The sequence below is a fragment of the Taudactylus pleione genome, unplaced genomic scaffold, assembly GCF_031769625.1.
Source record: "Taudactylus pleione unplaced genomic scaffold, aTauple2 ptg000203l, whole genome shotgun sequence".
Lineage (NCBI taxonomy): Eukaryota > Metazoa > Chordata > Amphibia > Anura > Myobatrachidae > Taudactylus > Taudactylus pleione.
Genome location: NW_028284605.1, coordinates 4,345,751 through 4,360,535, shown reverse-complemented (window position 1 = coordinate 4,360,535; position 14,785 = coordinate 4,345,751). Strand labels below are relative to the sequence as shown.

General features: G+C 41.0%; 1 protein-coding gene across 1 annotated transcript in view; it reads right to left on the bottom strand.

Moving 5' to 3' along the window:
- Positions 1-2,156: 2,156 nt before the first annotated feature.
- The window catches only part of SLC6A4 (solute carrier family 6 member 4), a 154,945-nt gene continuing 142,316 nt past the window's right edge, over positions 2,157-14,785 (bottom strand). Inside the window, exons 13-14 of the mRNA XM_088477798.1 lie at positions 3,472-3,639; positions 2,157-2,306 (exon numbers count right to left, since the gene is read on the bottom strand). Coding sequence (XP_088333924.1) covers positions 2,232-2,306; positions 3,472-3,639 — 243 coding nt within the window. The 3' untranslated portion in view covers positions 2,157-2,231. The remainder of the gene's footprint in view (positions 2,307-3,471; positions 3,640-14,785) is intronic.

Below are 14,785 nucleotides of genomic sequence, written 5' to 3'. Positions count from 1 at the left end.
AATGAGCGTAATTTACTCCAGAGATAAAAGAGTATGGCTCCCTCATCTCGCCTCTTCAAGGGCAGGCAGGCACAGGTGCATAGACGTGCGCTAAGTTCACACAATACACACTATGCAACATACATACGTCTCTCTCCTCATCAGCCCTAGAGTGAGCAGTGTACAATCCACCACAGTGTTCCATGTTCAGTCATCCTAAGTTTCAGTGTCTCAAAATTGTAGGAGGTATATTTACTAAAGTACGGGTTTAAAGACGTAGTTGCCCAAAGCAACCAATCAGTTTCTAGCTATTATCTTATAGAAGGTGCTAGATAAATGATAAGTAGAATCTGATTGTATGCTATGGGCAATATCTCCACTTCTAAAAACCTGCACTATAGTAAATATACCCCTAAGACACTTGTTACCAGTCTGTATATTGATGAAAAAAAGTTTTCAAAATATGTTGCTATAACACACATTGCATAATAGCGATACTAAACAAAAATATAATCCAGAACTAAAGTTATTGTCTATCATCCATACATATTATCCTTTTGTATTAAAGATATTTCCTCCTAATAACATTTGACATATGAAAAAGACTTTGCATATTTTAACAGCATGCACAATGTACAACCATTCACTTCAATGGGAAAGCTCTTATTCTATGTCATTGGTGAGCTAAATGCTACAATATAGGCTGCTCCATCTGTACCCAAACATATACAGCCCCAAGTGAAAAGTTTGAAGTCCACCGTTTTGGATTCTTTTGTGATTTGTTTATTTTAACTTTCCTTCTTTTATTTTTTTAAACATAGTATATAGGATCTTGCTGCTTAATTTAGTTGTTTCTGTGATGCAGACTTGTGTTCCATCTGAGACTACCAGGTAAGATAGGAAAGGGGTAAACAGCGACTAATATACTGGAAGACAATGAACAAAGAAGAGAAAGGTCAGTTGTTTTTTGAAAACTGACCTTTGCCCATATATTATAAAATCTGTGGATTAGGACGTTTTCCAATTTTTCGCCCTTATAATTTTTTTCCCTTATCTTTTATTGGCTGTTGACATTTTTTACCTTTGAAACTAATAAAAGTTAAGTTTTATTTAATTAATTAATGTCATACTACATGAGTGTTCCCCGGATATAGAGTACTTTTTCTTTCTCTTCTTTGTTTACCCATGATTACTCTAGGGTGCACCTCATTTGTTATTACTATCTACTATCAGTAGATATCAGCCAATACATATATAAGTGGCTATTTATGATCGTATTCTTCTGTGCAGTCCCTTATCTTCCCTTCTTTTCCACTTTACCCTATAGCTTGGAAGACAATGAAGTCTGCAGCACAGATAGAACGCGATGGTGCAGCATAAACTTTTACATCTATACATTTATAAATAAATTTGTTATACTATATAAAGCTTTAACCCCACAGAAATCATAATGAGTGTGGACTGACCCAAACATTAAAGATCATTGGCGGTTACTACTGCAAGTTTCTCCTAACGCAGCAATGTATACTCTTAAAATTGTCTTTTTAAAAAAATAAAATAAAAATATATATAATGGACTGAAGGTAAGTAGAACATTTAATCTTCTCTTTAGAAAACTAAATCTTTAGTCTAGGGTATAATTATTCTTTAATCCAATAGCCACCGGAAGGTACCAAACACTAACGGAGGTTACTCTGTTCATTCTCAGTGAGTGGAGACACTCACTCTTCAATACTTTTTGGTTATCTAAATTTCTCTTTCAGGACTGTTTTTCTCTTTGTGTATTCATGACCATGATCATTGTATGTAAGCATGTGTTTTACGACAGGCATAATGTTTCTAACCACAGGCAGTTCCAGAATGAAAGGTTGTAAACTTTCCTTTCTATTGTTCCATACTTAAAATAATTGTTTCGTTAGTAGATATAGAGCTTATTGAATACACAAAGGCAAGATTATAGTTGCCTTCTATCAAAACATGACCGCTTTATGTTTCTTTTGTTCTCAGCGTATAATTATCCATAACACACACATGCAAACCACCTTTCCAGTGTGGACCATTGACTTTTTGTGAATTGGAAGTCTTGGGGCTTTCATGATGTAGGCTGAAACTGTTTCCAGTTTGACTCCCAGACATGATCCAGTGCAGTGTGGGTAGATGAACCATAAACAGCCTGAGGTTTCAAAAAGTTTTCCTTAGACACAGAGTGGGGTGCGTACAGTTTGTATACAGGATAAGGTTCCGCTTCCAGGTTATACAGCATTCATGTGAATACCTCCCAGGGGCATTTCTGTGTCGGTCTCTGGAGTTATGCTTTTGATGAAGCGCTAGCAAGAAATAAAAGTAGAGTCAATGATGGGAGAATATTTCCATTTAGGACCTATTATCTAATTCAAGTTAGAGTTAATTAACTGTAACATGCTAAGGAGCTGAACTGAGACCATGTTGGAGATATTAAAGAAAAATCGGGCAAAGTATTGGGTAATGTTTATGCTTTTTTTAAAAAAAAATATTTATCTGCTTTCTATATAACTTTGCATAGACAACAAAAATATAGAATATATATTTTCTAAATAGTCTTTCTAACTGTGGCATATGTCCATGGCACTGAAGAGCCATGGTTACAGCACAATACGTCATGGACTTCTAAACACCTTGCTGAAATGGGAAAGCCATGAAGATTGGGACTAACTATAAGAGCGGTAGGTGGGTAAATAAAATCACTGTGTACATTTTCAACACTGCCAACACGAATAGTTAATATAATATTGTCATTTATAATAAACTTTTATATATTAATAAAACAATATTGTGTAAACACATAGGGTCTGACTCTGGCATGCAAGACCGAATGCAGCTGCATCTAGCGGTGGTTCTTCCTCAGACTGTGCATGCAGCGCAGCAAACATACTATCTGTGCATATCTCAGGCTGTCTCAGTCAGATGCCAGCTGGTTCTCTCTGTGAAAGGAGCGGTATTGGGTGTCAAGTAGGTGACAGGCGGGCGTACTCTGGTAAGAGAACCATCTCCTTATTGGCGCATACATAGAAATACCCCATAGACACGCATATGCTGAGGGCTGAGGGGACTCCTATTATTATGTGGTAATTGATGTCTTATACTTTCTGTTGTGCTAGACATACTTCTAATGCTTTGCAGGGTTCTAGTTCTAAATACAGCCCTTAGAACGACATTAGCCTTGTGCATGTATGGACTATATTGCATCTAGAAAATATTTTGTCATCTACAATAATAGAACCAGTGCTTTAAATACCAAGTTTCGCTTTATGTATGTTGTATAATTAAGCTTTTAAAATGTCCAGAGGTTTTGCTGAGACTTTCTTGACACTAATGTTAGATAACTGTAAACAGCTGTGAGATTACTGGACCCAAGAGGACAAAATGAGTCATTCTCAAAAACTGTTTTTAGTTGGACGTTCATAATAATATTAGACAAAAGGTTATAAAAGGCCCAGCTATCGCCTTCCTTACCTCTTTTATTGTGCCGGGGGTAGTAGACAGGCGGTACACCATGTACATTGGAACGCAGATGAACGAGGATGTCCCAATGCAGTAACCAAGCACAACAGACCAGTTTGGGTACGTGTAATTAAAAAGACGGAGTTCTGGGGGGCTGGACATAAAGCTGCAAATAATGAACTGAAGATACAAAAAAAGGAAATATAAGTCAAATTAAAATGATATGCATTGGTGTGAAGTTGCTAGAGAATTTGCTGCAAAGTATGTACCTTTAGAACTGAAGTACAAAATAAGCCGGACATATTCTATAGAAATAAAACTTACTAATGTCAGTGTTTTTGTGTCTATTCACAGTCCAGCAATTCTATACAATAATTATGTGGCAAAGGAACCTGTGTTATCTAAAGAGTTCCAGGAATGGGATAGAAAAGATAATCCTCTATTGATTCCCTTGCACTTGAAGTCTCCAACAAGTGGTACCTGGTCTTACCTGGGTTCTCAAACTAATGCTATTTTCAGCAATGCGGTGATGGCCATAATTTTAGGTTACATAGAAAGAGTAAGCTTTGCTTGTAACAGATCTATTAGATCATTTTTGGCATTGTAAACAGTAACCTTATTTTCAATTGGATGCGGTTAAATTACCGCTGCCCGGATTGCCGGCCGTCGCAATCCAGACGGCAGAGGGCCGACCCGGGACTAAAGATAGGCGTTGAAATGCCAACGCCTATCTTTAGCCCCACGCCGAAATCCGGATGCCCGGCATTCCAATCGGGGTAAGCCGGGGATAGCTAGGTTGTAGCAGCAGGGGGGGGGGGGGAGGGTTAGGTTTAGACACCCCGGGTGGGATGTGAGGGTTAGGTTTAGGCTAGGGGAAGGGGGAGTTAGGACTTAGGGTTAGGCACCAATCCGGGGGTTTTAGGGTTAGGCACCACCAAGGGAGCTTTAGGGTTGGGGGGGGGAGAGGTGAGTTAAAGTACTTACCAGCCGCTGTCAGGATGTCCTCCCTTTGGGCTTCGGGCACCGGTTTGAGAACCGGCGGCAATTCAGCCGTCGGTATTTATACCGATTCTATTTTCAGCAACAATAATACTTTTATTATGGAAGCTAATCTCATTAGCCCTTTTTGTCTACTTAACAGACAAAATACTACAGCCTGAAAATATCTCACCAGAGACCTTTCTGTGACAGATATGAGATGGATAATGGTGAATGAGGAGTCTCTGCCATAGTAGCAAACACCCATTAAACATTCTTCGAGGTGTGGCAGCCACAAATTAATGATTCATTCCCAAGACATTCAAACAGTTTTTTCCTTTGTATATAAACTAACCCGTAACCCACATTATGAGAAGGCTGCTGAGAGGGCTGCCTGCCATAGACTTTCTATCTCACCTGTCCTCTGCTTCTCCATATTTCCTGTGTCTCTATCATCTTACTTAATCACTCTATCAGCCCTTGGCTAATACTACCCTCCTCACTGGCTTCTTGTGTTGGTTTATTCATACTGATTTGACTAGAATACCCTATGAATAGCTTCCTGGATTGTAAGCTGTGCCTTTAGAACATCCGATTATTTGGACTCTATATAAAGGTCATCCATGGACATTTGACTAGATCCACCAATTTAGCCATTATTCATTCATGGTTGCTTCCATGTATGGAGCTGCTGCACTGAAGGTAAATAAAACTTCAGAGCAACTATCTGGCCAATTGTAAATTCTAAATAAATGTCTATGACTATTTTGACTGGTACTACAAAATAATCTCAGGTATGTGCTGGGCACAGGGGTGTTATTTTCAGTTTCCCTCATTATATGCTTTGTTAAAATAAAAATAAAGAACTGTGTTTTTATGGTAATTTTAATCCTCTTAATTTTCTTGTTCCACTTAATTTTAGGTCCATCCAGATAGACAATGTTAATAAAATAGATGAGGAGCATAAGGCATATATTATGCATGAGCCAGGTTAAACCCTGAGGTTGTAGGAGCAGTGGCCCTTTAAGGTTTATGTTAACTCCCCTTCTTTTGTATTCATTGGTTCAGCCTATAGAATTGTAGGGGATGTGTTTTGGTGTTTTTTTGTAAAATGTCTTTTTATTACGTATTTTACATTACAGAAAATAGTATAAAAAATACATGAAGAGAGAAGACAAAAAACAAATCTGCAAGAGTTGAAAATACATCACAGATAAATATGGGTGGACATAATTGCATCTAGTATCAGGTAGATTGTGAGATATCCGGTTATCAAGGCGTTGGAGCCATATAGAGCTCAAATAGTCAGTGAAACAAAAAAATAATTTGTATGTCAGGCTTTATGTGAACCTAATAGATATACAGTCAGGTGCATAAATATTGGGACATTGACAGATTTTTCATATTTTGGCCTCTATTCACCACCACAATGGCTTTGAAATGAAACAAACAAGATGTGCTTTAACTGCAGACTTTCAGATTTAATTTGAGGGTAATTACATTGTCGCAGCTGGATAATTGGCTGAGACAAGTTCAGTTTAAAATTTAATCGTGACGTCGCCATCTTGCGACTGGCCGCAAGACGCCATCTTGAAAATGAGATCGCAAGACGCCATTTTGCGAATGGCCGCCTAAGCGCCATTTTAGATAAACTCACATTTTAGTACATGTGGCGATGATACTATTAGCACCATGCGATTGCATTTTTCACCATTTCTCATACACACATTGATATGCACAATTGTGCTGTTAACTAGTCGCATATTAGCAAATGCATAGGACTTTGTATGAAACCGCTGTTTTATTAGTTTTATGCGCACGCATCTTCCCCAAGTTAACTAGCATCCTTATATCAAACCCTGAATACCCACACATTACATATTCACACATAAGGTTCAATAAGCTTTAAAGTGTATGATTTAAGTTGGTTCAGTTAGTTTAAATGCTGAGAAATAAAGGTATTTGATAACTAAGGTACTATACATGCTAAACAAGTCGTGTTTGGTCTTGTACTGATGCATACTCTTTTTACAGTATTCCGGTGTTATCGGTGGGGAGGTCACATCAAGCAAACTCAAGTTATGGATCGCAGAGCCTACAAGCAACAAAATTTATATTTCATGAACAACTGTTAGAATGTTGCAGGGGTGCGTGAAGAGTAAGATCCCCAGCTGTTAGAGGCAGGGAGAGTCTATTTGAACCAGCCTGTTAAATGTGCTGTACCAGATGCTTCTCCCCTGGGAACCAATGACATCCGCAACATGATTAAGGGCTAGGTGCAAGGGTTAGTCTAGCCGCTCGGTAAGCAGCTTTACCGTTCTATACACAGTAGCAGGTGTACATGTTGTCTTTGTTGTAGAGAGGTGCGTGAGAGTAGCCGACATATAAACTCTCATAGGTGTGGAAGTTGCCTTACTAAATCTTATCCGGGTGTGGAAGTTGCCTTTTTCAAATCTTATCCAGGTGTGGAAGTTGCCTTACTAAATCTTATCCAGGTGTGTGGGTGCCGCCGACTTCACAGGTAAGTGAAAGTGTCTTGATTGTCTTTCACCGGTTTAAATCTTTATTGAAAAGCATAGGATTTTGTTTCAGAATGAAAGCCACGCAAACAGTAGAGATGTTAGGCAATGATGTGCTGCTAATGGAGGCGCCGATTGGATCGGCACGTCTTATCATGCATACCAAGTACAGTACTTATGCAATAAGGTATTGTGATTTATGGTTTAATATGACGAGGAAGAGTGTTAGACAGTTTCCCAGAATTGGTAGTTTTGATAAAAATTTGTTAGATAATGTCCAGGATCACATCAGTTTGATGGGCTCCCGAGAGAAAAATGTTAAATATTTTGAATGTTTAAAACTGTGGCAGCATGAAGGGGATGCGTGGCTTAAAAATATGCAAACGACGCAAACTAGCGTCGTGAGCACATTGCCAGTAAATACATCCGTGACGCTGAATTGCAATACGGGCGAGCCGCAAAATGGTGCGCACGTGCGGCAATGTAGCGTCGTGGAGAGTATTGCCAGCAGTTCACGCTCACCTCCCCCACCTTATGTGGATGGAGGTGCAAGTACAGTTACCAAAAATACCCATAAAAATGTAACAAGCAACTTGTACCCTCTCTTAAGCAACTATAAAGAAAATGTTCATGATACGGATGATGAGCCTATGGTAATGTCTGCCATTTCCCATGCTTTGCAGATGATAGATGCTGCATCACCACAATCACGAGTGGTGCCTCCATCTCCATCGGTAACAGCAAGGGAAGTGTTAATGCCCTCTGCACCCGTAGAGGAAGTTGTTCATACCATACGTAGCAGCAGCAGACTAAACCCCCAGCCAGGTAATCAGGTCAAAGGTAGCAGCGCTACCGGTTTGCATCCCATTCGGACAATAACTGTTCCAAATGGAAATGCAGACGCTAACGGTATAGTGCCCACGAGGGAAGTAGTAATGCATTGTCCTTGGACAAGAGCAGAACTAAATTCCATCATAAATGATTTCCCCGATCCCAAAAAGGAATTAGCCAAATGTGAAAGATTTTTGAGAAATTTGGGTAGTTAACATGAACCCACTAATAAAGATTGGCGTGTGGTGTTAAGGGCCTGTCTGCCACGCAATACCGACGTGACAAAATTTATCACGGATTGTGTATTGGATGGTGACGTTCCTTTAACAGACCAAGTAAACCAAGGTAATATTTCCCGCATTGTAACTCAATTGGGTATATATTTTCCAGTAGTAGTTAACTGGAACACAATTTTCACCATTAAGCAGAAAGAGAGTGAGACTGCAGAAGATTATTGCGATCGGGCTCTGCAAGCTATCACCCAGTACACTGGGATAGAGGATATTAAAGATAGCACTCACCACCGGGGGATGATAGTCACAGTACTTGTGGATGGTCTGAAAGAGAGTTTAAAAACTTGGGTTCAGACCTCACAGCCTGGCTGGCAGGGACTCACAATAGATACCCTCATAGAAACCGCCATTGAACATGATAAAAACATCTCCAAAAAGAGAGAAGCCCAGAGCAAAAAACTAATGGCTGTCAGTATACAAGCTCTGGAGGGAATGACGGTAACATCACAGCCAACAGACACACTTGCACTTGCACACACACTCACGTCTGAACAAGTATGTGCTCTCACTAACCCCACTCAACAACAAACACAACTCTATCCCACTAACGCGATGCAATCACAGGTCCCAGGCTATCCACCAACTTCTTATCCCCCACAATACCCTTACCCTCCCTATCCTTACCCATATCCACCACCTTTACCCTCTGCGCAAACCTCACAACACCACATGTCTTCACCCGAAACACGAACATGTTTTAACTGTAAACAAACAGGACACTTAAGTAGAAACTGTACAGTAAAAGGAGTAGGGATCCCACATCAGGGAAGACCTAGATATCCCCATAAGGTATATGCACAGAGGCCAGCAAATGTTCAGCAGGCACCAGCTCCAATTGTAGCTGTAAATGCTTTATTGGAGAATGGTAGCCAATGCTAGGGGTCAGGTCATACCTGTAGTCTACAGATGGTCAGGTTAACGGGAAGTACTAGGGAAGAACCAGTCATGATGGTTGATGTAGCTGGTACTGAATATCCTTTTCTTGTAGACACAGGGGCGACCAGGTCGGTGATAAAATGTCCCGTTAATTTGCAGGTGACCAACGAGACAGTACCAACAATGGGTGTAACAGGTAAAGTGGAACATTATCCTTTAACAAAGTCCACAGAGGTTACAATTGGGCCGTTGCATACCAGGTATTCTTTTCTCCTGGCTGCTGCGGCTCCTACTAACCTACTGGGCAGAGACTTGTTATGTAAGTTGGGATGTGTTATATATTGCACCCCTGATGGTGTATTTTTAGATATCCCAGAGAGAATGGTATACGAGGTGCGGGATATGTTAGACACTCCTCAAAGGATAATGTATCACTCTACAGTTTTAAAAGAAACTCCATCACAGGTAGATGAAATGTTGTCCCTAATTCCAGATTCCCTTTGGACTAAAGATGGACAGGACACTGGATTAATGGCAAACGTAAAACCAGTAATGGTAGATTTAAAAAACGGAAGGCAAGCTCCAAAAATTCCCCAGTACCCACTAAAACAGGAGGTAGAATTAGGGTTTTCTCCAATAATTGAGCGATTATTACAACAGGGAATTTTAGTCCGTACAGCTAGTGTAGCCAACAGTCCCATCTTCCCGGTAAAGAAGAGTGGTGGGAGGGGTTATAGGCTGGTACAAGACCTTAGAGGTGTTAATAAGGTAGTAGAGAGCCAATTCCCTGTAGTGCCAAATCCAGCTGTCATTTTGATGCAGATCCCACCAAATGCAACCCATTTCACTGTCATTGACCTCTCTTCAGCTTTCTTCTCTGTGCCTCTCCATTCTGACTGTCAGTATCTATTCGCATTTACATACAGAGGTTTACAATACACATGGACACGATTACCCCAAGGTTTCATAGACAGCCCCAGTATCTTTATTGCTATGTTCTGACTCGTTTATGTCATGTTTGAATGATACTAAACTTTTGTTACTTCATCTCTCACAAAAAGGACACAAGGTGGCTAAGGACAAACTACAGCCACGCCAATCCGGAGTAAAATATTTGGGACACTGCCTACCCCAGGGGTTACGACACCTCACAACAGATAGAATCCAGGCCATACAAAACATGACACTGCCGCAGAATTAACAGCAAATTCGTACCTTCTTGGGAATGTGTGGATATTGTAGAATGTGGATAACAGCTTTTTCTATTTTGGCCTTACCTTTACAGGAATTAGTCTCTTCCTCAAAGCCCGATCGTGTCATACACACAGTGGAATCAGAACAGGCTTTCCTTAATCTAAGGATAGTCTGACAAGAGCTCCTGCATTGGGAATACCTGATTATGAAAAACCTTTTGATTTGTATTGTACGGAAGCCGATGGTTGTGCTGCAGGTGTCCTTACACAAAAACATGGTGATGCCAGTAGGCCCGTAGCATACTACAGTGTCCAATTGGACATGGTAGCAAGATCACTCCCCACCTGTTTGGGAAATGTAGCAGCTACCGCTCTATTGGTGAGTAAAAGTGAGGACGTAGTATTGGGCCATGATATGATTGTCTACACTCCCCATGCTGTATCTGCTCTGTTGAACTCAGCTCAAACCAGACACGTCTCCTCGGCTAGGTTCACCAAATGGGAACTAGCTCTAATCGCTCCTGCAAATATTACCATTAAACGTTGCAGTACGCTGAATCCAGCAACATACCTACCATATGTACAACATGATGTACAAAGGGTGGAAGGAGAGGAGTTGCTGGCGGGAGGTGAGTTCGGCAGACATAATGATACACACGATTGTATGACATATCTGAATCAGACCTTTACTGCTAGACCTGACATACATGACACACTTTTTATACGGATGGGAGTTGTCATAGACAAACAGACGCAGGTGAATTATGTACAGGTTATGCTGTTGTAAATGCCACAGACATCATAGAAGCTAAACCTCTCGGTCCTCCTCACTCAGCCCAGGTGGCAGAGTTAGTAGCACTGACTAGAGCATGTGAACTGGCAGCAGGCAAATCTGCTAACATTTACACTGACTCGAGGTATGCGTTCGGGGTGGTGCACGATTTTGGTGCTCTATGGCATCTGAGAAATTTTATGACAGCAGCAGGCACACCAGTTGCACATTCCCGACACATAAAACATATTTTAGAAGCAATTCAACTGCCCAAAGCAGTGGCAGTAATTAAATGCAAAGCCCACACATGTGAGGATGACCCGGTGTCACTGGGCAACAACAGAGCTGATGAAGCTGCAAAATGGGCAGCAGGGTTAAAAATGTTTTCTCCAACTGAAACAATTATCTCATTCCAAACTATTGATATGCTGAAATTAATTGAGATGCAAAATTTGTGTTCAATTCAGGAAAAATCCATTTGGAAGTCCAAGGGATGTGGGCAAGAGTCCTCTGGGCTCTGGAGGGACGGACATGGTAAGCCAGTAGCCCCCAAGGCATATTACCCCAGCCTGGCTGAGGCAGCATACGGTCTGACTCATCTGGGTAAACAGGGTATGTGCAAGTTGGTGAGGGCATACTGGTGCGCACCAGGTTTTTCTACACAAGCAGAGAAGATAGCAATGTCCTGTCTGACCTGCTTGAGAAAGAACATAGGGAAAGCGATCCCTACCGAACCGTCCCACATTCCACTGACTGATGGACCTTTCCAGGTGATACAAATTGATTTCATCCAATTACCACCCTGCAGGAACCTTAAGTATGTATTAGTGTGCACAGACGTATTTTCTAACTGGGTTGAGGCCTACCCAGCGGCCACTAATACTGCTGCGTTTACTGCCAAGAAAATAGTTCAGGAATTTGTATGCAGGTACAGTATCCCTAAAATCATCGAGAGTGATAGGGGTACCCATTTCACAGGTGATGTTTTTCAAAATATGTGTAAGCTGATGGGTATTAATAGCCGACTTCATACCCCCTACCGACCGCAAGCCAGTGCCAAGGTAGAGAGGATGAACGGGACTATTAAAAATAAGCTAAGTAAAAGCATGACTGAGACTGGACTAGGATGGCCAGAAGCGTTACCTTTGGTCCTACATAGCATAAGGACCACTCCTAGACCTCCTCTGAATCTGTCCCCATTTGAAATATTGTTCGGTAGACAACCTCATTTCATTATAAGTCCACAGGAAGATCTAAAGGGTAGGTAACTGTGAAGTATCTTATATCAATGAGTAAGCAGTTAAAGCAACAGCAGTAGGAACTGAAATTGTTGTCTAATGATATGCCTGAAATAAACTGTCATGATGTTGAACCAGGAGAATATGTAATGATCAGAAATTTCTTGCGTTCAGGTTGTTTGACTGATCGGTGGGAAGGTCCGTACCAGGTGCTGCTGATGAGTACTACATCTTTGTGGCCGAGAGAGATACCTGGGTCCATTCCACTCACTGCAAAAAGGTCAATCAACCGGTGGAGAAACAAGTCGGAGACAAAGCTGATAGCGTGGACCTGTCGCTCGCGAGCTTATTCCGGGAGGATTGAAAAGGTCGTAGTAAGATACCTGAACTGAGAGAAATTTGCAGGTCTTGTTGTGACAATGGACGGGCCTGCTGTGTTCATTTTCATATTCTCTTTTAGAGTGTTCACCATCCTGGTCAGTCCGGGGATATCCAGTGTCTGTGATGGGGGACCGATTGAGGAAATGGGAGCTGATGGCAGTGCTGATGGAGTGGAGAAAGGAGGAGTGCAATGCCAATCAGGGGAGTGTCTGACCAATCTTAGTACTGTTATTGTTAAGAGAGCTGTCATTCCGGATACTCGGGGAAGGTGTGGAGGTTTATCGTCTGAAGATTCCTGTATTTGTGAGCTTTGTGGGTCCCTAGTTGATGAGAACTGTATCCAACGGTGCCAACCTAAATATAATCCGTACTGGGGTGGGTATCCTCTAGAGGATTATCATAGCATGGAAGGCAAGGTGTTAAATCAAACCGATTGCTGGGTGTGTTCACATGTGCAGCATAATGTAGGGTTGGTGCCATTTCCGCTGAATATCACAGAAATTTTAGAATTGCAAAAAGGGAAAACATTGGATGGAAAATTCCTCTCATCCAAACCACTTCATTTCAAACTCCATCAATTCCAAGTAGATAGATCACTTTTGTGTCTAAACATAACCAACCCCAATAAACCCGGGAGTTGGGAAGTGACGGGGAATAATCAGACGATGACCTTCTCACAAAGAGCTGATAATGAGTCCATAGACCATGACCTGCTGCGCTCCATTAAGTCTGGTGGGAAACATTTTAGGTATCGGTATACATTGAGTTCCACCAAAGAAACTATTGGTAAGGTGCCAAATGGTTATTGTGCTAAAATAATACAGCCAGAAACTTGCATGTACCAGATGGAAGAACCAGAAATAGGATTGTTTGCAAGGGAAATGTGCTTAATGATAATGATGCATACCATTCCTTATGTTCTCCCTGATAATGTATATTTCATCTGTGGAAGAAAAGCGTATAAATGGCTCTCCTCGAGTTCCGTTTGTGTTACCTGGGAAGAATAGTCCCAGAAGTTATGACCCTCACACATGTTGAAATGCTGGGTATACATAAAAACACACCGTCACCATATCTTCACACACAATATGAACACAGAGGCAAAAGAAATATGGTACCTGGTGATATATATAAACCCACTCAGTTAATCAGTGAGACAACTGGCTTTCAAGTTCTGGTCGCATTGGACCCCACCAGGATCGCTCGGGGTACATTAAATTTTAGATATATCCAGGAACTTGCCAAATTGATAGATAATATCACCGAGATGTACGATGACACATTCAGGTATACAGGGAGAGAATTGCAAGCGTACAAGAAAGAACGGGTGCAACACAGGCTAGTGTTGAATTATTTAACTGCTGTTACTGGAGGGTATTGCGTAACATTGGCCACCCAATTTGGAGTAAAATGTTGCACCTATGTCACCAATGATACCAGCGACCCTAAGGAGGTGATAGACCGGAAGATGGATGAAATTCTGCAGCTAAAATGGGAATTTCGTAAGAACCATAATGCTTCAGTGGCTGAAGTAGGGGAAAACATAGAAGGATGGGTGTCATGGCTGAACCCAGTGAAATGGTTCTCAGGTCTAGGGGAATGGGTCCAGGAAGTGATCGTCAGCATAGGCAAATTCTTAATCCTTATACTAATTGTCATCATAATAATTGGCATAAGTGTCCGGTGTGTTCCTATTGTGTTGAAGTGTGGAAAATTTAAAAATAGAGTAAAACGAAAGAATGAAATCATGATGGTGGCCAGTATGAATACCGAGGTAAATACAGAACTGCATTACAACCCTGAGCTAGGAAACACCATTATTTAATGTATTATATTTAGACAGACATAGAATGTACTATTGAAATGTTATTCAAAGAACACCTCAGGTAATGTAAAGTCTCAATTGCCCTTCAAGACTGCTTTTATAAGACTGGTGCATTCCCACACCTTTCACATGATCTTCCAAGATCTGCGGTTTTGCATATAATAGTAGTTTTATGTCCCACTCAGAGACACATTATTGATGGATTAAGAACCACCTTGTGCCATCCCATAATAACACCAAATAATATGTAAATGTAAGCCTAAATTAAATTCTAATAGCAGATTGTGATAGCATGTTGTTTGCTATCAAAGGGTGGACTGTCGAAGCTGAATAATTGGCTGAGACAAGTTCAGTTTAAAATTTAATCATGACGACGCCATCTTGCGACTGGCCGCAAGACGCCATCTTGAAAATGAGATC